Source organism: Pongo abelii, chromosome 20, assembly GCF_028885655.2.
Source record: "Pongo abelii isolate AG06213 chromosome 20, NHGRI_mPonAbe1-v2.0_pri, whole genome shotgun sequence".
Lineage (NCBI taxonomy): Eukaryota > Metazoa > Chordata > Mammalia > Primates > Hominidae > Pongo > Pongo abelii.
The window spans coordinates 56,300,087-56,323,089 of record NC_072005.2 but is presented as its reverse complement, the minus strand read 5'-3'; the positions used below and the strand labels follow the sequence as shown (position 1 = coordinate 56,323,089).

General features: G+C 48.8%; 1 protein-coding gene across 8 annotated transcripts; it reads left to right on the top strand.

Moving 5' to 3' along the window:
- Positions 1-12,280: 12,280 nt before the first annotated feature.
- On the top strand, positions 12,281-23,003 carry IZUMO2 (IZUMO family member 2). Of its 8 annotated transcripts, none has more exons than XM_002829602.5 (7): positions 12,281-12,603; positions 12,753-12,827; positions 15,977-16,063; positions 16,303-16,323; positions 17,206-17,286; positions 20,845-20,971; positions 22,900-23,003. In XM_002829602.5, exons 1-7 carry the CDS (start codon positions 12,372-12,374, stop codon positions 22,940-22,942), a joined length of 666 nt encoding a protein of 221 aa, XP_002829648.4. In that variant the 5' UTR covers positions 12,281-12,371; the 3' UTR covers positions 22,943-23,003. The 8 variants fall into 8 exon arrangements, with proteins under 8 accessions (XP_002829648.4, XP_054397023.2, XP_054397028.2 ...); XM_054541048.2 differs by having other exon boundaries at positions 22,881-23,003; XM_054541051.2 differs by lacking the exon at positions 22,900-23,003 and adding an exon at positions 22,741-22,765 and having other exon boundaries at positions 12,353-12,603.

Genomic DNA, 23,003 nt, shown 5'->3' with positions numbered 1-23,003 from the left:
TGGCGACCAGCTGCAAACTCAACCTTCAAACTCAAACATTCCTAAGACTGGTGACTTTTTAGGTTTGGGGTAAGCCTCCACCATCTCGGCTGGATTTCCCTCTCTCTGCCAAGGTGGTTGTTGTTGTTGTTGTTGTTGTTATTATTATTATTATTATTATCATTATTTCAGACAAGGTCTCACTCTGTCACCCAGGTTGGAGTGCAGTGGCATGATCTTGGCTCACTGCAACCTCCGCCTCATGGGTTCAAGTGATTCTCCTGGCTCAGCCTCCTGAGTAGCTGGGATTATAGGCATGTGCCACCCACGCCTGGCTAATTTTTGTGTTTTTAGGAGAGACAGGGTTTTGCCATGTTGACCAGGCTGGTCTCGAACTCCTGACCTCAGGTGATCCACCCGCCTCGGCCTCCCAAAGTGCTGGGATTACAGGTGTGAGCCACTGCGCCCAGCCAGGTTATTATTATTTTTATTTATTTATTTATTTATTTATTTATTTTGAGATGGAGTCTCGCTCTGTCACCCAGGCTGGAGTGTAGTAGCGCGATTTCGGCTCACTGCAAGCTCCGCCTCCCGGGTTCACGCCATTCTCCTGCCTCAGCCTCCTGAGTAGCTGGGACTACAGGCGCCCGCCACAATGCCCAGCTAATTTTTTGTGTTTTTAGTAGAGACAGGGTTTCACCATGTTAGTCAGGATGGTCTCGATCTCCTGACCTCGTGATCCACCCGCCTTGGCCTCCCAAAGTGCTGAGATTACAGGCGTGAGCCACCGCACCCGGCCTCAGCCAGGTTATTATTATTCTCTCTCCAAATCCGTCACCTACCCATTCTTCCTTTGCAACGTAGCTCGTATTTATCCCTTCCTGTCTGAGCTCATTAGTTATTAGCCTGCATTCTTGTTATTTTTCTCATTCATACATTCACTCATTCATCCGACAAATATTTATTGAGCCCCCACTGTGTACCAGGTATTGTTCGAGGGGCTGGGGACACAGCAGGGAGCAAGTTCATGTCCACGTGGAGCTTACATTCAGGTGGGGAAGACCATCATTAATCAGGCAGCCACACCCACAAATATAAACTCCCCTCCCGGCTGAGGGCTACTGTGGAAAAATGCATAGTGTTCTGAGAACATCTAACAGAGGGATTTGACCTTGTCAGGACCATCCCAAGGTCTTCCCTTAGAAGATGTCCTCATTGAGCTTTAAGTTGAAAGATGAGTAGGGGTTATTAGGTAGAATGGGAGAGTAAGGTGGTCCAGGCAGAAGAGACAGCATGTGCAAAGGTCCTGTGGCAGAAGGACACAAAGTGCATGCACAGAACAAGTGCTACACTTGAACTTTCAGCCTCAAGCAATCCTCCCACTTCAGCCTCCCAAGTAACTGGGACTATAGGCATGCACCACCCCTGGCTAATTTTTGTATTTTTTGTGAAGATGGGATCTCTCTATGTGGCCCAGGCTGGTCTTGAACTCCTGGGCTCAAGCGATCCTCCCAGCTGTAATCCCAGCACTTTGGGAGGCCAAGGTGGGTGGATCACCTGAGGTCAGCAGTTCGAGACCAGCCTAGCCAACATGGCAAAACCCCGTCTCTACTAAAAATACAAAAATTAGTTGGGTATGGTGGCCATGCCTGTAATTGCAGCTACTCGGGAGGCTGAGGCAGGAGAATCGCCTGAATCCAGGAGGTGCAGGTTGCAGTAAGCCAAGATTGCGCCACTGCCCTCTAGCCTGGGTGACAGAGTGAGACTCTGTCTGAAAAAAAAAAAAAAAAAAGGCCAGGCACGTTCTCAACCCAGGGCCTTTGCATTTGCTGTTTCCTCTGTCCAGAAGGCTCTTCCCTGGGATGACCTCGTGATTTGCTCCTCATTTCCTTCTGGACTTTACCTGAATATCACCTTCTCGGTGAGGTCTCCTCTCCTCTGCAGAACCCTGGAAATTAGCAGCACCTCCTGCCACCTCCTCCCACCCTCCCTACCTGCTTTATTTATTTCCCTTTAGTACCGAAGACCATGAAATATACTATATATTTCATGTGCTTATTTTATTAGAACATAGCTCCAGGGGTTTGAGTCTGAGCCGGTCACTGGTGTAGCCCCCGTGTCTAGAACTGCGCCTGGCATAGAGGTGGTGCATGTGCTATGTCTATGAATGAATGTGAGCATGAAACAAGCATGTCTACCTTGTGGCTAGAAACAGGGGTGGGTTCTGGAGGCCTAGGGAGCTCAGATAAGGTTCTGACCTAGAGCAGTCGCTGTCTGAGGTGGGGAGGGCTGAGTCCTCAAGGGAAAGAGAAACCGATACCATCCTGCAGTCTGATAAGATCTGTGAGGGAGGGACAATTGCCTCAGCCATGGGTGGAGCAGTGTCCTGTGACCAGGACAGCATTTTCCTTGGAAATGCCCCTGAGGCTGGATTTTTTTCCCTCCCTCCCTTCCTTCCTTCTTTCCTTCCTTCCTTCCTCCCTTTTTTCCTTTTCTCTTTTCTTCCTTTTTGAGATAGGATCTCACCCAGTCACCCAGGCTGGAGTGCAGTGGTGTGATCATGGCTCACTGAAGCCTTGACCTCCCAGGCCCAAGGGATTCTCCCACCTCAGCATCCCAAGTAGCTGGGAACACAGATGTGAGCCACCACGTCCAGCTTTTTTTTTTTTTTCTTTTTCTTTTTTTTTTTTTTTTTTTTGGTAGAAACAGGGTCTCCCTGTGTTGCCCAGGCTTGTCTCAAACTCCTAGATTCAAGATCTGCCCACCTCAGCCTCCCAAAGGGCTGGGATTACAGGCATGAGCCACCAGGCTGAATGTACTTTTAACCACCAAACAGCTCTACAACTCAAAAGCACATCTAGGCACTCATTATGTCAAATATTTAATGCATGTTGCATGACTGGGGTTTTTTTAGGTTGAGATGAAAACCTTTGGTCTTGGAGGTACAGAAAATAATTGGCTTTTCATAATTGCATGATGACTTACAATCTTTAAGATTTTTCTTTCCTATGCAGTGTTGTGCCATAAAATAAGCCCTGGCCAGGCATGGTGGCTCGAGCCTGTAATCCTAGCACTTTGGGAGGCCGAGGTGGGAGGATAGCTTGAGGCCATGAGTTCAAGACCAGCCTGGGCAACATAGTGAGACCCCATCTCTAAAAAAAAAAAAAAAAAAAAAAAATTAAAGCTCTAGAGGCCGGCCGCAGTGGCTCACACCTGTAATCCCAGCAGTTTAGAAGGCCAAGGCGGGTGGATCACCTGAGGTCGGAGTTCGAGACCAGCCTGGCCAGTGTGGTAAAACCCCATTTCTACTAAAAATACAGAAAATTAGCCAGGCATGGTGCCACATGCCTATAGTCCCAGCTACTTGGGAGGCTGAGGCGGGAGAATCGCTTGAACCTGGGAGACAGAGATTCCAGTGAGCCGACATCATGCCACTGCACTCCAGCCTGGGCGACAGAGCCAGACTCTGTCTCAAAAAAAAAAAAAGAAAAAGAAAAGAAAAGAAAAAAAAAAAGACCCTAGATTTTGGTCCAAAGTAGTGCATGCATACAGTGTAAAACTTTCCTGGCTGGGAGGGGGACTGGGGGCAGGTTGGGGCCGGGGCTAGTGGGAGAGAGGATGTGAGCTGAGTTCTCACCAAACAGAATTTTCAGGTATCTCACAGGCCATACCTCTGTGCTCCCAGCTCACAGAACGATGTCTGTGTACAAGGATTTTAAGTTCATCATCCCATTTGCCCCTCACAGCGGAACTATTGTAGAGATGCTAATGTTGTCTTCATTTTACAGACAAGAACACTGAGGTACGGGGGGATATGTGCAGGTCACACAGTTCGTAAGGGACAAAGCTGGGATCCAGATGCTACACCCCACACTCTTTAAAAAAAAAAGCTACCTTTTAAACTTTTTAAAAAATATAATTCACATGCCATAAAATTCACCATTTTAACGTGTAATTCGGTGGGTTTTAGTATATTCATATGTTTGCACAACTGTCACCACTATCTAATTCCAGAGCATTTTCTCTTTTTTTTTTTTAAATTTTTCTTTTTTTTGAGACAGAGTCTTGCTTTGTCGCCCAGGCTGGAGTGCAATGGTGCAATCTCGGCTCACTGCTACCTCCGCCTCCTGGGTTCAAGCAATTCTCCTGCCTCAGCCTCCCAAGTAGCCGAGATGACAGGCATGCACCACCACACCCAGCTAATTTTTGTATTTTTAGTAAAGACAGGGTTTCGCCATGTTGGCCAGGCTGTTCCTGAACTCCTGACCTCAAATGATCCACCTGCCTCGGCCTCCTAAAGTGCTGGGATTACAGGTGTGAGCGCCCGGTTGCAAATATATTTTTATATTATATAGTTGTCCATTTACTTTCTCGATGGTATTTTCTGAAGCCCAAAGGACTTCAGATTCTTTCATTTTGGTTAAGTCCTCACTGGCCTATGTATTTTTTTTTTTTTTTTTTTGAGATGGAGTCTCGCTCTGTCCCCCAGGCTGGAGTACAGTGGCGTGATCCCGGGTTCACGCCATTCTCCTGCCTCAGCCTCCCGCGTAGCTGGGACTACAGGCACCCACCACCACACCTGGCTATTTTTTTTAATTTTTTTTTATTTTTGTATTTTTAGTAGAGACAGGGTTTCACCTTGTTAGCCAGGATGGTCTCAATCTGCTGACCTCATGATCCGCCCGCCTCAGCCTCCCAAAGTGCTGGGATTACAGGCGTGAGCCACCGCTCCCAGCCAGGACCGTGTATTCTTGATCCTGCACACTGTGTTGAATACAGTGATTCACAGATGGGGGACTTTTGGCATTATCTACGGACATCTATGGTTGTCACAGCTGGGAGTGAGGGTGCTGCTGGCATTTAGTGAGTAAAGGCCAGAGATGCTGCCCACATCCTATACCGTGCACAGGTTGGGGCCTACAAGGATGGATCATCCAGCCCCAAACGTCAGTAGCGCTGAGGTTGGGAAATCCCGATTTACCGATACACGTAACAGCCAATATGAAACCCTCACAGAGTAGGGTTAGAGCACAGGCTCTGAGGCCGGGCAGCCCGAGTTCAAGTTCTCGCCCTGCCTCCTACTCACTGTCCGATTTGGGGCAAGTTATACAACCTCATCATCCTCATCTGTAGACGGGGACAGTGCCATTACTCCCCTTACAGCACGCCGTGAGGATGAAAGAAGGTGCTAGGCCTTGGCATGTGGCCTGGCACAGAGTCCACACTCTCAACCCATGTGGGCCGTGGGTTTGGTTCAGCATCTGCTAAATACCAGGTGTCTGGGACACACAGTGATTTCCTTTAGCTTCATGTCAGCCCAGTGAGTGCCATGGTGCAGTGAGGAAACTGAGGGACAAAGAGAGGAAGCCTCCTGCCCCATGTCACACAGAATATGGGGCTCTCAAACACAGTCTGAAAGGCAGGCAGGCAAGAGGAAAGGAAGGAAGGGAGGAGAGAAGGAAGGGAGGGAGGGAGGGAAAGAACGGAGGGAGAGAGGGAGGGAGGGAAGGAAGGAAGGAAGGAATGAAGGGAGGGAGGGAGGGACGGAGGGAGGAGCAAGACAGGAAAAAGGAGACAAAGCACTGAGACACAGGGAGAGGGGCAGAGATAGGAGACAGGGGATAGAGACCCAGAGAGAGGGGGACAGAGAACCAGAGAGGGGGGACAGAGACTCAGAGAAACAGGGACAGAGACCCAGAGAGAGAGGGATAGAGAGAGGGACAGAGACCCAGAGGGTTGGGAGGACAGAGACCCAGAGAAAGGGGGACAGAGACCCAGAGAGGAAGGGGACAAACACCCAGAGAGATGGGGACAGAGACCCAGAGACAGAGGGACAGAGAGAAAGAGAGGGAAAAAAAGAGACCCAGAGAGACTGGGAGGGCAGAGACCCAGAGAGAAGTGGTACAGAGACTCAAAGAGAGGAGGACAGAGACCCAGAGAGAGACAGGGTCAGAGACCCAGAGAGAAAAGGAGGAACAGAGACCCAAAGAGAGAGAGAGGAACAGAGACCCATAGCGGGGAGGGGACAGAGACCCAGAGAGAGAGAGAGAGAGACAAAGACCTGGGGAGGAGACAGAGACCCAGAGAGAGAGAGAGATAAAGAGGCAGAGAGGGAGGCATAAGAGAAAAAGGAGCGAGTGATAGAGTTTGAGGAACAAGAGGGACAGTTAGGATTGGCTGGGGGCAGACAGCCTGTGGTCACCTCACACCCCAGTTTTCCGTCCAGAGAGCAGGCGGTGGAGACAGGCAGTGTACAGAGAACCCCTGGGCCTTGGGAGGGTGTGGGGACTCTGGCCTGAGGGGCAGCCTCCAGGTCCAGGGTGTGAGCAGAGCCCATGTCACCCCTCAGTGCTGGTGATGGAGTGAGAGGAAGTGTGGGTGTGACCGTGCCCCACCTGTGGGTGTGAGAGTCACTGAACTAGGTGAGAAGTGCCGCACCCGGCAGGTCATGGGCCCCGCCTCTGCCTTGGGGTGCCATTCAATCCCTGGCCATGCAAATAACAAAGCATGTTATTTTAAAGTTTTGTGTGTGTGAAATATAACACACATCCAGAAAAGAATGCAGAACACAATGTGCGAGCAACCCACGTATCTATTGACCGATGAATGAATGCACACAATGTGGCCCATCCATACAATGGAATATTATTCAGCCTTAAAAAAGGAGGCTGTAGGCCAGGCGTGGTGGCTCATGCCTGTAATCCCAGCACTTTGGGAGGCCGAGGTGGGCGTATCACGAGATCAAGAGATCGAGACCATGCTGGCCAACATGGTAAAACCTTGTCTCTACTAAAAATACAAAAATTAGCCAGGTGTGGTGGCGCATGCCTGTAGTCCCAGCTAGTCAGGAGGCTGAGGCAGGAGAATCACTTGAACCCAGGAGGCAGAGGTTGCAGTGAGCTGAGATCATGCCACTGCACTCCAGCCTGGGCAACAGAGTGAGACCCCGTCTCAAAAAAACAAACCAAAAACACAAAAACCATAACAAGCAGTTTCATCGATGAACATAAAATGAAGCCCTGTCCTACAAAATGAAACAGAAACTCAAGGCCCCTCAGAAGGCAGCCCAGTTGGAGCCGCCTTGTCCCTGCAGAGAAAACCTCTCTCCTCACTTTCCCATCATCACTGTCCTTGCAGAGACCGCAAGTCAGGTGAGCGTGCAGCTGTGCCTCCATCCCGTGCCTTTGCCTGTTCTGAACTTTCCATCGATGGAACTGCAGATTGGCCGGGAGCGGTGGCTCACGCCTGTAATCCCAGCACTTTGGGAGGCCGAGGCGAGCAGATCACGAGGTCAGGAGATCGAGACCATCCTGGCTAACACAGTGAAACCCCGTCTGTACTAAAAATACAAAAAATTTGCCGGGCGTGGTGGCGGGCGCCTATAGGCCCAGCTACTGGGGAGGCTGAGGCGGAAGAATCGCTTGAACCCGGGAGGCGGATCACTTGCAGTGAGCCGAGATCTCGCCACTGCACTCCAGCCTGGGCGACAGAGCAAAACTCTGTCAAAAAAAAAAAAAAAAGGAATTGCAGATCACGTCGTCCTTTGTTTCTGCTTTTGCTCAACATCATGTTTGAAGGATGCCCCAGAGACGTTTGTGGGCAGCTAGATCATCATCCCACTGCCGTGCGGGATTCCAGCTGAGGAACACGCCCCAGTGGGTTTATCTAGCGAGTCTCCCGTTGACGGATATTTGGCCTGTCTCCACCGTGAGCTCCTTACAAAGGACGCTGCCAAGGTGATTCGTGTATGCGTGCCCCGGCGGATGTGTGCACCCATTTCCCGTGTGTGCACGTGGAGGAAGGGATGCGCACGTGGCCAGCCGACAGTTTTCCGACGTGGCTGTCCCTGTCTGCCCTCCCACAGCTGTGCATGAGAACAGGTCACCGTTTTTGTAGCCACACAATGTGTACTAGGGAGGGGGCTGGACATGGGAAGTGGATGGTGAGAAAACACCCCTCACCCCACCCTCCTACGCTGGAACCGCCTCCTCTAATTCCCCCGCTAGGCTTGAAGCCAAATCCCTCTAACCATTTCCCAGACATTCTTTTCCGCCTGCTGCACACCATCGCCAAATCAGGCCATTAGTGTCACTCAGCAGGGCTTTGCAGCCTGGGGACCTCTGGCTGCCTGCCTGGCCCCACATCTGTCTCTGTCTCTACCTGCGTGACCTCACACGAGTAGACTGTCCCTGCCCTGCCTCCGAATCCACATCAGCCAAATGGGGTGTGGACGGAATGAGATAAGGCATATCTTCATTCTGGCAATACACACATGTGTATGTACATTACTTCATGAGGTTCACAAAGCCCCCCAAACCCTCTGGAAATATTAGAGCAGCAGGCACAACTTTGTACAGTCACAAACTCAGATGAGCATAAAACATATAGTCCTTTTCAGCTGGGTGTGGTGGCTCACAACTGTAATCCCAGCACTTTGGGAGGCAAGGTGGCAGATCACTTGAAGCCAGGAGTTTGAGAACAGCCTGGCCAACATGGTGAAACCCTGTCTCTACTAAAAATACAAAAATTGGCCAGGCACAGTGGCTCACGCCTGTAATCCCAGCACTTTCGGAGGCCGAGGCAGGTGGATCATGAGGTCAGGAGTTCAAGACCAGCCTGGCCAACATAGTTAAACCCCATCTCCACTAAAAATACAAAAGTTAGCTGTGTGTGGTGGTGCACACCTGTAGTCCCAGCTACTCAGGAGGCTGAGGCAAGAGCATCGCTAGAACCCGGGAGGCAGAGGTTGCAGTGAGCCGAGACCATGCCATTGCACTCCAGCCTGGGTGACACGGTGAGACTCCATCTCAAAAAAAACAAACAAACAAACAAACAAAAAACAAAAATTAGCCAGGTGTGGTGGTGCAAACCTGTAGTGCCAGCTACTTGGGAGGCTGAGGCAGGAGAATCACTTGAACCCAGGAGGCAGAGATTACAGTGAGTCGAGATTGTGCCACTGCACTCCAGCCTGGGCGACAGAGCAAAACTCTGTCTCAAAATAAACAAACGAACAAACATATCATCCTTTTCTTTTCCTTTTTATTTTTTGAAACAGGGTCTTGCTCTCTGCCCCAGGCTGGAGTGCAGTCGCGAGAACATGGCTCACTTCAGCCTCGATTTCCCAGGTTTAGGCGATCCTCCCATTTAAGTCTCCCAAGTAGCTAGGACTACAGGCGCATGCCACCACACCCGGCTATTTTTTTTCTATTCTGTGTGGGAGCCTGAGGCAGGACGATCACTTGAGCCCAGGAGGTTGAGGCTGCAGTGAGCCGAGATCATGCCACTGCACTCCAGCCTGAGCGACAGAGGGAGACCTTGTCTCCAGAAAAAAAAAAAAAAAAAAAAAATATGTCAATGGTATTGAGTTGTAGGTTTCACTGTGGGTTTTTTGTTTGTTTGCTTGCTTTGTTTTGCTTTTTGCTGTTTTCATTTGGATCCATTCATGTCATGGTGTGGACAGGCTCGTCTGTTCTTCTAGCTGCTTGTAGGGTCCTGTACCACCGGCGACCCACCTCCCCAGTGAGGACACCCAGCTTTCCTTTGCCTCCCAGTGCCGTCAACAACACAGTGATGGACGTCTGTGCGCCTGGAGGGCGAGTGTGGGAACTTCCTCAGCCACTTTTACTGGGGTGTGAAATCTGATGATAGTTCATTTAACTTATGTTTTACCAAATTAGCATGGCTGAACCCAATAAACAAAACTGGTTCTGCATCCCAAGCCTTCCTGCCTCACACCCGGGCCTGAGGGTTTGGGGCTTGAAGCTGAGGAATGAGCGGCCTTCCCATCCCATTCTGGCCACCCCTTCTTAGGTCAAACAACAGCCCCTTGACTCCCCGCCTGAAAGGCAGATGGTAATAGGGGATGAGGAATAGGACGCACACGTTAATATCTCAGGTTCATTTTTCAAATTATGGCCCCCACAGCATTAGGTAGACAACTGGATGATCCTAAGAAAGGTAGGCGTAGGCAGCAAGGCCCTGACTCAGTCCGGGAGCAGAGAGAATTTCACTTGGGTGTGAGCACCTCCTTGTGGCCTGATCTCACACTTTGTAATCCCAGCACTTTCTGAGGCTGGGGTGGGGGTGGATCTCTTGAGGTCGGGAGTTCAAGACCAGCCTGGCCAACATGGCGAAACCCCATCTCTACTAAAAATTCAGAAATTAGCCGGGCGTGGTGGCACACGCCTGTAGTCCCAGCTACTCAGGAGGCTGAAGCAGGAGAATCGCTTGAACCTGGGAAGTGGAGGTTGCAGTGAGCTGAGATCGTGCCACTGCACTCCAGCCTGGATGACAAGAGCAAGACTCCATCTCAAAAATTAAAAAATAAAAAAGGGAACCCAGAGAGTCCTCTCACCCTCTTTCTGCCATGTGAGGATACCAGAAGAGAGCTCCCCCAGAACCCGACCTTGCTGGCGCTCTGATCTTGGATTTCCAGCCACCAGAACTGCAAGAAATCAATTCTGTTGTTTATAAGCCACCCAGTCTATGGTGTTTTGTTATAGCACCTAAACTATTAATAAGACAACTCCCCTCTCCTACTCTGTCTCTCTCTCCTCCTCCCTCCCTCCACGTAGTAATATTTAGTCTTAATTAATTTAATCTCTCTGAATTAATATTTAACTATATATTAATATATCGTATTATTTTGACATTTGCTATATCTCTGTGTATACTATTATAATGTCTTTTAGTTGAATTTCTATGATTTAATTGTTACTAAATTCATCTACATATATAGAGAGATACAGCGAATGCAAAATGTGAAGTCATATCTGAGTGTTTATTGGGTCATTCTTGCAACTGTTCTCCAGATTTTAAAACTTTCAAGATGAAAATTGCAGGGAAAAACAAAGTGCCCTTCCCTCAGCATACCCTCCCTTGTGGATTCATTGATTTGCTAAATATCTGTTGAACACCTAGTACATACTAGGCGCTGGACAACAGCAGGGAACCAGACCCCACCTCCTGGCCTCAAGGAACTCTCTTAACTGTATCACACTGTGTATTTGCTTCCCAGCAGGTAATGCAGTTTGTCACTATTTCAGTTACTCATCTGTGTACCAGGTTTTATGTTTCTCTTCCTGCCACTCCCTCCCACCCCTGATAGCCTGAACTCTATGAGCAGAGATTGTGTTCGTCTTATGTTAGTCTATCTCTGGCGCCTGGCACATAGTAATTAACTCAATAAATATTTGTTGAGTTAATTAATTTAAGTACCGCAAGCACAAGAACCTCTTGTTTTTCTCAGCTTTAGCTCTGGGGGTCTTGAACAGCACCTGGCACATAGTAGGTGTTCAATAAATAAATATGTGTTGCATGTAGGGTTGAACGCGGTGGCCTGTAATCCCAGCACTTTGGGAGGCTGAGGCGGGTGAATCACTTGAGGTCAGGAGTTCCAGACCAGCCTGACCAACAGGGTGAAACCCCGTTTCTACTAAAAATACAAAAATCAACTGGGTGTGGTGGCGCATGCCTGTAATCCCAGCTACACAGGAGGCTGGGGTAGGAGAATCTCTTGAACCTGGGAGGCAGAGGTTGCAGTGAGCTGAGATCTCACCACTGAGCTCCAGCCTGTGACACAGAGTGAGACTCCATCTCTCTCTCTCACTCTCTCTCTCTCTCACTCTCTCTCCTCTCTCTCTCTCTCTCTCTATATATATATATACAAAAATTATCCGGGTGTGCTGGCACGGTAACCCCAGCTACTCAGTAGGCTGAGGCACAAAAATAGGTTGAACCTGGGAGGTAGAGCTTGCTGTGACCCGGGATTGCACCACTGCACTCCAGCCTGGGTGACAGAGCAAGACTCTGTCTCAAAACAAAAAAACAATATGTGGGCCGGGCGTGGTGGCTCACACCTATAATCCCAGCACTTTGGGAGGCCGAGGCAGGCGGATCACCTGAGGTCAGGAGTTTGAGACCAGCCTGGCCAACATGATGAAACCCCATCTCTACTAAAAATAAAAAATTAGCCGGACGTGGTGGTGCACGCCGGTAGTCCCAGCTACTTAGGAGGCTGAGGCAGGATAATCGCTTGAACCTGGGAGGCAGAGGTTGCAGTTAACCGAGATCACACCACTTCATGCCAGCCTGAGTGACAGAGTGAGACTCCGTCTCAGGAAAAAATAAATAAATAAATAAAATAAAACAATATGTGTTGAATGAATAAATTTAAGAGGAATTAGTAAGTTCCAAGAGGGGTAGAGCAGAGGCTTTCTGTTTTTTCTTGACTCTCTCCCTAGGTTCTAGAACCATGCCTGGCACATAGTAGGTGCTCAGCGAACACCTGCCTGTAACACCCTGATGCTCCGTGGGCCTCCTGACCGCGCCCTCGCCGGGGAGGCGGGGCGGGCCGGGCCGGGCTCTCTCTGTGACGTCACAAAGGCCCCGCCATGCCTCTGGCCTTGGCCCTGCTGCTGCTTTCCGGCCTGGGCGCCCCCGGAGGCTGGGGCTGCCTGCAGTGCGACCCCTTGGTGCTGGAGGCCCTGAGTCACTTGCGCTCCGCCCTCATCCCGGGTCGCTTCCAGTTGGAGCAGCTGCAGGCGCGCGCCGGGGCCGTACTGATGGGCATGGAGGGGCCTTTCTTCCGGGACTACGCGCTGAACGTGTTTGTGGGGAAAGTGGGTGCGTGTTGGGAGAAATTGGGCAGCGGGGCTGGGCGAGGGATGCCGGAGTCCACGCCCCCAAGAGGGGTCGGGGCCAGGCTTGGAGGGGGTGAGGTCACTTGGCTCTCTGGGGGGCCCACTGGAGTGTCCTCTCCCTTCCCCCTCCAGAGACAAATCAACTGGACCTTGTGGCGTCCTTTGTCAAGAACCAAACGCAGCACTTAATGGGTAACTCTCTGAAAGGTAGGAGAGACGAGGGAACGCCTTCTCCAGCACCCCTCTCCTTTCCGCCGGTCTGCCCCACCTCCCTTGAATATAAAAATAAGAGCAAACACGCATGTAATGTAGCCTTTTTTTTTTTTTTTTAAGAGGCAGAGCCCCACTGTCGCTCCAGCCAGAGTGCAGTGGCACCATCACAGCTCACTGCAGCCTTGACCTCCAGGGCTCCAGCGATCCTGCCACCTCAGCCTCCCAAGTAGCTGGGACCACAGGCGTGTGCCACCACACCTGGCTAATTTTCTATTTTTTAATTTTCTGTAGAGACGGGGTCTCATTATATTGCCCAGGCTGGTCTCAAACTCCTGGCCTCAATAAATCCTCCTGCCTCAGTCTCCCAAAGTGCTGGGATTACACGTGTGAGCCACTGCACCTGGTCATAAACCAAGATACTCTCTTATTTATTTATTTATTTTTATTTTTTGAGATGGTCTCGCCCTGTCACCCAGGCTCGAGTGCAGTGCCGTGATCTCTGCTCACTGGAGCTTCCGCCTGCTGGGTTCAAGCAATTTTCCTGTCTCAGCCTCCCGAGTAGCTGGGATTACAGGCGCCCACCACCATGCCAGACTAATTTGTATTTTTAGTAGAGACAGGGTTTCACCATGTTGGCCAGGTGGTCTCAAACTTCTGACCTCAAGTGATCTGCCCGCCTTGGCCTCCCAAAGTGCTGGGATTATAGGTGTAAGCCAACATGCCCGGCCAAACCAAGATATTCTTAACAGGCAGGATATTCCAAGGACATAGAGGTTACCTTCCGTGAGCCAGGCAAGAGCCAGATTTTTTTTGTGGGGCAGCGGGGGATGTGCAGGGTTGGGACAACCCAGACCTGCTCAGTTAATCCTTTATTGCCCAATAAAATACGTCAAATGGAGGGAGATGCTAAGGAGGAAAAAAATAAAGCAGGGACCATGGAGTAGCAAGTGCTGTGAGTAGGGGTGGGGATTGCAGCTTAAAGCCGGGCATCCAAAAAAGATGTCCCTTAAAAAGGAGCATGTGAGAAAAGACCTGAAGGGGAGAGGGAAGCAGCCATGAGAGGGTCTAGGGGTAGAAGGGTACAGGCAGAAAGAACAGCTGGTGGAATCCCTGAGATGGGACTATGTTTGGCATATTCCCAGAACATCCAAGAAGGCCAGAGTGGAGTGAGAGAGCGACATTGTCTCTGTGGAAGATGAGATCTTAGAGTTAAGGGGAGGGAATGGGTGTTTTGAATATTGAACAAACAGGATTTGTTGCCAGTCATGCTGACGAATTGCACTGGGATATAAAAAAAAGAAAGGCGTCAACCAGGCGCGGTGGCTCACGCCTGTAATCCCAGCACTTTGGGAGGCTGAGGAGGGCGGATCACCTGAGGTCGGGAGTTCGAGACCAGCCTGACCAACATGGAGAAACCCTGTCTCTACTAAAAATACAAAATTAGCCGGCTGTGGTGGCACATTCCTGTAATCCCAGCTACTCAGGAGGCTGCGGCAGGAGAATTGCTTGAACCCAGGAGGCGGAGGTTGTGGTGAGCTGAGATCGCGCCATTGCACTCCAGCCTGGGCAACAAGAGCAAAACTCCGTCTCAAAAAAAAAAAAAAAGAAAAAGAAAAAGGCATCAAAGATAGCACCAAGGATTTTGAATTGGGCAATTAGAGTCGTGACACATCTGTTTACTAAGATGGAGTAGACTGGGGGGTTCGGAGTAGGTCTGGAGGAGAATAACCAGGGTTCATTTTTGGACTTAGTGGGTTTGAGATGCCTCTTAGATATCCAACTGGAGATCTTGACCAGATAGTTGGGTATATAAATCCCACCTTCAGTGAGCCCTCTGGGCTAGTAATAGAAATGTGGGGGGCATCTGTGTATGGAACAGCACCATCCAATAGAAATAGAATGTCAGCCACAAATAGGAGTCACGTATGCAATTTTAAATTTTCTAGTAGCAGCTGGGCACAGTGGCTCATGGCTGTAATCCCAGCACTTTGGGATGCTGAGACAGGTGGATCGCCTGAGGTGAGGAATTCAAGACTAGCCTGGCCAACATGGTAAAACCCTGTCTCTACTAAAAATACAAAAATTAGCCAGGTGTGGTGGCGGGCACCTGTAATCCCAGCTACTCAGGCTGAGGCAGGAGAATCACTTGAACCCAGAGGCAGAGGTTGCAGTGAGCAGAGATCACGCCTTTGCACTCCAGCCTGGGCGACAAGAGCAAAACTCCGTCTCAAAAAAAAAAAAAAAAATTCTAGTAGCCACATTTTAAAAAAGGTAAATAGAAACAGGTGAAATTAATTTTGATAATATATTTTAGTTAACCAATATATAAAATACCACTATTTCAACATGCAATCCACATAGGAATTATCAATATATTTTACAGGTTTTTTGCATGATGTCTTTAAAATCCAGTGTACATTTTATACCTACAGCACGTCTCAATTCAGACTAGCCCATTTCAGGTGTTCAGTAGCCTTGTGTGGCTAGTGGCTACCACACTGGACAGTGTAAGTCTAGTAATATATAAAGCCATATGGATTGAAATCATGAAGGAGTGAGCGTAGACACAAAAAAGAAGAGGTCGGGTGCAGTGGCTCACGCCTATAATCCCAGCACTTTGGGAGGCCGAGATGGGAGGATCACCTGAGGTCAGGAGTTTGAAACCAGCCTGGCCAACATGGCGAAACCTCATCTCTACTAAAAATACAAAAAATTAGCCAGGCGTGGCGGCGCGTGCCTGTAATCCCAGCTATTTGGGAGGCTGAGGCAGAATCACTTGAACTTGGGAGGCCGAGGTTGCAGTGAGTCGAGATCACACCACTGCACTCCAGCCTGGGCAACAGAGTGAGACTCCGTCTCAAAAAGAAAAAAAAAGAAGAGGAGAAGAGAGATCAAATCCACCTGCCAGATGAGGAAAGTGAGGCCAAGGAAGGGTGGCTTTGCCTAGGCCCCACAGTGAATCAGAATCTAGATGCAGGATCTCCCCGGCCATAGATTTGCCCAGGGGATCCTTAATAATCCTGGTCTTGGTTACCCCTTATAAATGAAGAGGAGCTTCCTCATCTCTTCTCCTGGAAGCTGCAGGTAGTGGGGTGGGCTTTCTGTGTGCCTCCCACCCCACAGAGATCTCTTTCTCTCCTCAGATGAGCCTCTGCTGGAAGAGCTGGTGACCCTCAGGGCAAATGTGATCAAGGAACTCAAGAAAGTTTTAATTTCATATGAATTAAAAGGTGCAGCGTATCTCTCCACCAATCCCCTCTCCCCTTCTCCCTTGATCTCTTGATCCCCTTTTACTACTTTTTCTCCCAAACTCCTTCTTCACCTCCCCTATAACTCAGCTTTCTTCATCTCTTCCCCAATCTTCCCTTCTTTCCCAGCCTCACCCCTTACCTGCTCTTCCGATCCCTTTCCAATTAAATTATCAAGTTGCAATCCCAATTTAACTCACCTCAGCAATTTTCTCTTGCAGCCTGCAACCCCAAACTTTGCCGTGAGTTCTGGATCATCTATCTCTCCCTTCTCTACCCTCCTAACTCCCTTCACCCTGTCTCCCCAAATCAAGCCCGGCTACCACTCCTTACTCCATTTGGCAGTTCCCTTACCCCAAAGCCGTGGTACCTAGGGAGATTTGCTTTTTAAAGGTTTATGAAAATAATGACTATCTGCAAAACAACATTTTGAAGGTACGTAAGTCACGATAAGATAGGCTATGTTGTATTAACAAATAAACCCTCACATCTTGGTGGTTTAACACAACAAAGGTTTATTTTTCTTTCACCCAAATTTCATTGACAGTTGAGTGGCAGTCCAGGTGGTGACTCAGGGATCCAGGCTATACACACATGGCAGCTTCTAAGCATGCTTCAAACGGAAAAGCAATAGCAATCACACTGAGAGTTTTATAGTCAAGTCTGGAAGGGACACACATGATCCTGCTCACTTTCCATTGGCCAGGACTAGGTCACATGGTCACAATTTACTGAAAGGCACCCGGGGAAATGTAGTCCTCCTGTATGCACCAGTAGAGGAGGAGGCAGTGCACCCAAAGAGAAGACATCTCACCAGTGTCTGCAAAGGAGGCTCCAAATTAGAAAAAGAAAAGTGCAAACTCAGAATTAACAAATGTTTAATTAAATGTCCACAAGCAGAATGTTGAATCTACTGGATGACTGCAACTGAATTTAGTTCTTCAATGATTATATAACAATTATTTTTTATGTGAATTTTGCTCAGTTCCTCTGCTGGGCAGTGGGACCTATGAAATTTAGGAGAAGCCAAGGGACCCCATCTCCTCTTTCTCCTTCTTCCTTCCCACCCTTGCCGGTCCTCTGATATCTGCCCTTGTCTTACTTCTCCCTTTCCCCTTGCCTAGGCTTGCTAAAAGAAGAGGTGTTGGACTGTTTACATTGCCAGAGGATTAGTCCCAAGTGTATCCACAAAAAGTACTGCTTTGGTAAGCTTCTGGGGGTGGGGGAAGACATGGGACAGGCATGCAAGAGATTAAGACAGCCATGACCCACTAGATATGGGTTTTGAGGCTCCCACATGTAGCCTCGAATCCTGCCCTAACCATTTGCTTAGAGTGTGGCCCAGAAGTTGCTTCTGTATTCTGAAATTCACTTTCCTCCATCTGTTAAATGGAAAGACTCCCTGGAACTTTAGAATGCCCCTAGCACCAGAATGGCAGGTGCTAGAAAAAGATTTTATTAGCCATTGCTGTACCTGGGGAATTTGGAAGGATGTGCTGAATTCACTCATTCATTCATTCATAAAGCTAAAAAACATACATTCTTTTTTTTTTTTTTTTTTTTTTTTTTTTTTTTTTTTTTGAGATGGAGTCTCGCCCAGGCTGGAGTACAATGGCAAGATCTTGGCTCACTGCAACATCCACCTCCCAGGTTCAAGTAATTCTCCTGCCTCAGCCTCCCAAGTAGCTGGGACTACAAGTGTGCACCACCATACCCGGCTAATTTTTGTATTTTTAGTAGAAATGGGATTTGACCATGTTGGCCAGGCTGGTCTCAAACTCCTGACCTCAGGTGATCCACTCATCCTCCCAAAGTGCTGGGATTACAGGCGTGAGCCACCATGCCCAGCCTAAAAAACATATTCTCATAGCAGAAAGAACAGTACAATGAGGCCAAACATGCAGTGGCTCACGCCTGTAATCCCAGCACTTTGGGAGTCCGAGGCAGGCAGATCACAAGGTCAGGAGTTCGAGACCAGCCTGGCCAACATAGTGAAACCCCGTCTCTACTAAAAATACAAAAAACTACCCTAGCGTGTGGCAGGCACCTGTAATCCCAGCTACTCAGGAGGCTGGGGCAGGAGAATCGCTTGAATGTAGGAGGTGGAGGCTGCAGTGAGCCAAGATCACACCATTGCACTCCAGCTTGGGTGACAATGCGAGACTCCAACTCAAAAAAAAAAAAAATGTATAATGAATCCACATATATCTATCCGGGTTGAATAGTCATGCTGGATCTTTTCACATGCTGTTCCCTCTCTCTGTCACACTGTTCCAATCACTCCTTCACTTCATTTGGGTCTCAAAGGTCACTTCCTCAGACAGGCCTCTCTGATCATAATCTCAAAAGTAGCACTTACTATCAAATTATGTTAACAATTAACATTCTTCCATATTTATTTCACCTACTTTATTCTTTGCCATAGTATCTTAAAAGAAATCACAGACACCATGCCCCATACATAGCATGTACCTCTAAAAATAATGACATTTTCCTAAGTAGCCACAATGTCGTTCCCACACCCACCAAACCTAGCAATGATTCCTCAATGTCAAATAATTCCAGATCCTACTGTCAACTTCTTTAATTGTCCCCAGAATATTTTTCACAGTTGATTTGTTCAAACAAGGGTCCAATGAAAGGACTTCTTATATCATTCAATTGTTAGGTTTTTCTCTTCTTTTTAAAATCTAGAACAATTTTTTTTTGTTTTGTTTTTTAGACTGGTTCTTGCCATGTTGGCCAGGCTGGTCTTGAACTCCTGGGCTCAAATGATTCGCCCACCTCGGCCTCCCAAAGTGCTGGGATTACAGGTGTGAGTCACTGCACCCGGCCTAGAACAGTTTCTCTTACCAGTTTTCGGTTTTTTTATTTTTCCCTCCATGACATTGGCATTGAAAAAGAAGGCAGTGTGTCCTATAGAGTGTCCCACTTTTGGATTTGCCTGTTTGCTTCCTTTGGCTGGTATTTGGTGGCACCAAATATTTCGAGCACCCTACGATGTCCCAAACTGAGGAACAGTGGAATGGGAGACAGATGTAGTTCCTGCCCTCATGGAGCCCACATTTTAATGGGGCCAGAGGTTAGACTAGGGTTTCTCAACCTCAGCACTGTTGAGATTTAGAGCTGGATCATTCTTTGTTAGGGAGGCTGTCCTGGTTATTGTAGGATGTTTAGCAACATCCCTAGCTTCGATCCACCAGATGCCAGTAGCATCTCCCTCCCCATTATGACAATCAGAAATGTCCCCAGACATTTCCAAATGTCCCTTGAGTGACAAAATTATCCCAGATTGAGAACCACTAGGTTAGATGGTAATTGCATGAACAAATAAACAAGCTTGATCCAGATGGCAATGGTGTTCTAATGAAAATAGAATGGTTTGGTAGATAGTGCCTGGGGGAGGCTGCTACTTTAGAAAATATGGATGTAGGGCCCCTCTAAAGAGGTGACTTTTGAAAGCTGAGGGAAGTGAGTGATGGGAACAGTGTCAATGACAGAGGGAACAGCACATGCAAAGATCCAACATGATTAAGCAACAGGGAGGAGAAGGCCAGTGTGGCCAGAGCCGAGTGAATGAAAGAGAATAGTAGGGTGGCTAGAACAATGGCCGGGTCACGTGGGAACCAGATGGTGCAGGGCTTGCAAAAGCATGGTGAGAACTTGAGCTTTCATTCTGAGATGGGGGGCCATGGAGTAGCAGGAAGACACTGAGCAGAGGGAGCTGACTTAGGTTTTAACAGCGCCTCCCGGAGGCCATGTGAGGAACTGTGAGAGGAGGAGTCAAGGGAGCCCCCTAAGAGAAGCAGTGGGCTGGGGTTGGACCCGCTTGGTAGCCGTGGAGGTGGATTGGATTCTGCCTACAGTTTGAAGGTCAAGCCAAGAGGCTTTGCTGATAGAAGGAAAGAGTTGGTGGTGGGAGGCAAGTGGAAGATGCAGAAAGCAACTCCCAAGGCCACCTTCAGGGTCAATAGCTAAGATGTAGCAACTAAGACTTTCATCTTGTGAAACTGTTCTCATTTTGCACTTCCCTCTCATGTGCATGGTGTCTCTGGTTTTTGTTTTGTTTTTGTTTTGTTTTGTTTTGTTTTCTGAGACAGGGTCTTGCTCCGTCCCCCAGGCTGGGGTGCAGTGGCACAGTCATGGCTCACTGCAGCCTCAACCTCCTGTGCTCAAGCAATCCTCCCACCTCAGCCTCCTGAGTTGCTAGGACTACAGGCTCGTGCCACCATACCTAGCTAATTTTTTTTTTTTTTTTTTTTGGTAGAGATAGGATCTCACAGCCCATGCTGACTTGAACTCTTGGGCTCAAGTGAACCCCCTGCCTCAGCCTCCCAAAGTACTGGGATTATAGGCGCGAGCTCACTATGCCTGGCCATTGTATCTGTATCTTTTGGTTTTGAGTCAAACTTCCCAAGTCCTCCTCACCCCACCCCATCCCATCAAATGAAATGCTTTTAGAACTAGCTCCTCACTGTAACTGTGATAACTGTGATATGCGGGGTGGACTGTCAACTCCATGAGGCCAGTTTGCCAGTTTGGTTCCTGGCTGTATCCCAAATGCCTAGAATGGTGCCTGAAACAGAGCATTAGAGAAATGGATAAATGGAGATTCAGACCGCAGGAGAGGGCAGGGAACAAGCAGGAAGAAGAGAGAGCGCCCCACCCCCACCCCTGCCCCAGGCTGCTGAATGAACAGGTGGGGTGGGTAGGAGGCTAAGGTGGTGACTTGGAGGTCCGGGCTGTTTCCCCACCCACCCCAGTCGACCGGCAACCGCGCGTGGCCCTGCAGTACCAAGTGGACAGCAAATACCCGAGGAACCAGGCGCTGTTGGGCATCCTCATTTCTGTGTCTCTGGCTATCTTTGTCTTCGTGGTCATCGTGGTCTCGTGAGTCATCCTTATCCCCTCCTCAGTCCCCCGTGGAACCCACTGGGCCCCTCAAAAATGGCGACTCCCTGGATGGTTCACTGTGTACTTTGGGAGTCTCCTCTTCAGTCACTTTAGTCTCTGTCTCTCTTTTTCTCTCTCTGTCTCTCTCCTCTCTCTTCTCCCTCCCGCCCCCTGCCCCCGTACCTTTCTCTCATCTGTATTTCTGTCTGTCTTTCTTTCTCACTTTCCTTTTTCTCCACCTCTGGGCCACATTACAACTTTCCCGGGTCCTCAGCACTTTTGCCTTTGTGGGCCTCTTCTTACATTAAAACAAAAAAACAAAAAAAACCCTAAAAGTTATATTTTGTGGATGCATTGGTAGAAAGACAAATATCATCCAAGTTGGCTTCATTATGCTCTATGCATCATCACAATTACTGTTGCTATATTCATTTATCTTCTTCTGGCTTTTAAAGATACTACAGTGAAAACATTTCCATGGACCCCAGGCCCTGTGCCTAGGGAGGAAGTGGCCCTCACCTTCCTCTCCCCCTCTAAGCTTATCTCGCTGCCTCTTTCTGCTTGTGCACCCCCCCAGCCCCTTCTCCGGCCCCTCTCTTCCCCTCTCCGTCTCAATTTCTCTCTCTCTCTCTCTCTGCCTCCTCCAAGTGCCCAATTAATCTCCTTTCCCTAACGCCTCAGTTTCTTCATATGCAAAAAGGGAGTGATGCCATCACCTCCCACTGGGGGGTGTGGTGATCACTGAATCAGTGAACGCCTTTTTTTTTTTTTTTTTTTTTTCTTGAGACGGAGTCTTGCTCTGTGGCCCAAGCTGGAGTGCAGTGGCGCGATCTTGCAACCGCCGCCTCCCAGGTTCAAGCGATTCTTCTGCCTCAGCCTCCTGAGTAGCTGGGACTACAGGTGCCCACCACCAAGCCTGGCTAATTGTTGTATTTTCATTAGAGACGGGATTTTGCCATGTTGGCCAGGCTGGTCTCAAACTCCTGACCTCAGGTGATCCACCTGCCTCGTCCTCCCAAAGTGCTGGGATTACAGTCATGAGTCACCACGCCCGGCCAGTGAATGCTGTTAATAACACTTAGCGCGTGGGGAGTGCTCCGTGCAGGCTACCTCTCACTGTGAACTTGCTCAGCCTCTCTTCCAACTCTCTCTCCTCATTTCTCTGTCTCCCTGTGTATTCATATCCTATTGCTGCTGTAACATCACCACAAATTGGGTGACTTAAAGCAAAAGAAATGTATTCTCTGGGTTCTGAAGGCAGAAGTCTGAAATCAAGGGGTTGGCAAAGTTGGTTCCTTTTGGAGCCTCTGAGAGTGAATCCACCCCATGCCTGTGTCCTAGCTGCTGGTGGCTGCTGGCATTCCTTAGCTCCCTTCTAATCCCTGCCTCTGTCTTCACATGGTTTTGTTTCCTGTGTGTCCATCTCAAATCTCCCTCTCCTTTCTCTTCTAAGGACACCTGTCTTTAGATGTAGGGCTCATCCTAAATCTCATGTCACCTTAACTTAATTACATCTGCAAAGACCGTGTTTCCAATTAAGGTCACATTCCCAGGTCCTAGGAGTTGGGACTTGGATATGTCTTTGGGATGGGGGACACAGCGTAACCCACTATACCTGCTTCCACTATACCCTGTCTCTACCTTATCTCTCTCCATTTCTGCCTGTGTCTCCTCTTGTCTTTTTGGACTCTTTCTGTTCCCACGTTTTACCATCACCCCTGGTCCCAACTCTTCTCTCCTCTCTCCTCACCAACTCCGATTGGCAGAGAACCCTGAAAATCTGCCCAGATACCCATGACGTCACTGGATGAGCCAAATCAGGCCAAAGATTGGAGGAAAGTTATAGGGAGGGAAGTTATGGGTCCCTTGATCTGGAAGAGCCTGAAATTCTCATTCTAATCTACAGGCTTTTTCTCTCTGACCAGGGCTTGTACATACAAACAAAACCGAAAACTCCTGCTGCAGTAGGACGGTGGTTTGGGGGTAAGGAGAAAGGAAAATAAATTTAATGAAATTGGTGACAAATCCA

What these genes read in the sequence shown, in the direction of transcription:
- IZUMO2 (XM_054541048.2), top strand. Translation starts at nt 12,372, where the DNA reads ATGCCTCTGGCCTTGGCCCTGCTGCTGCTTTCCGGCCTGGGCGCCCCC. An exon ending in CGTGTTTGTGGGGAAAGTGG is followed by an intron (nt 12,604 to 12,752) that starts GTGCGTGTTGGG and finishes TTCCCCCTCCAG; the next exon opens with AGACAAATCAACTGGACCTT. An exon ending in CTGCAACCCCAAACTTTGCC is followed by an intron (nt 16,324 to 17,205) that starts GTGAGTTCTGGA and finishes CCCCTTGCCTAG; the next exon opens with GCTTGCTAAAAGAAGAGGTG.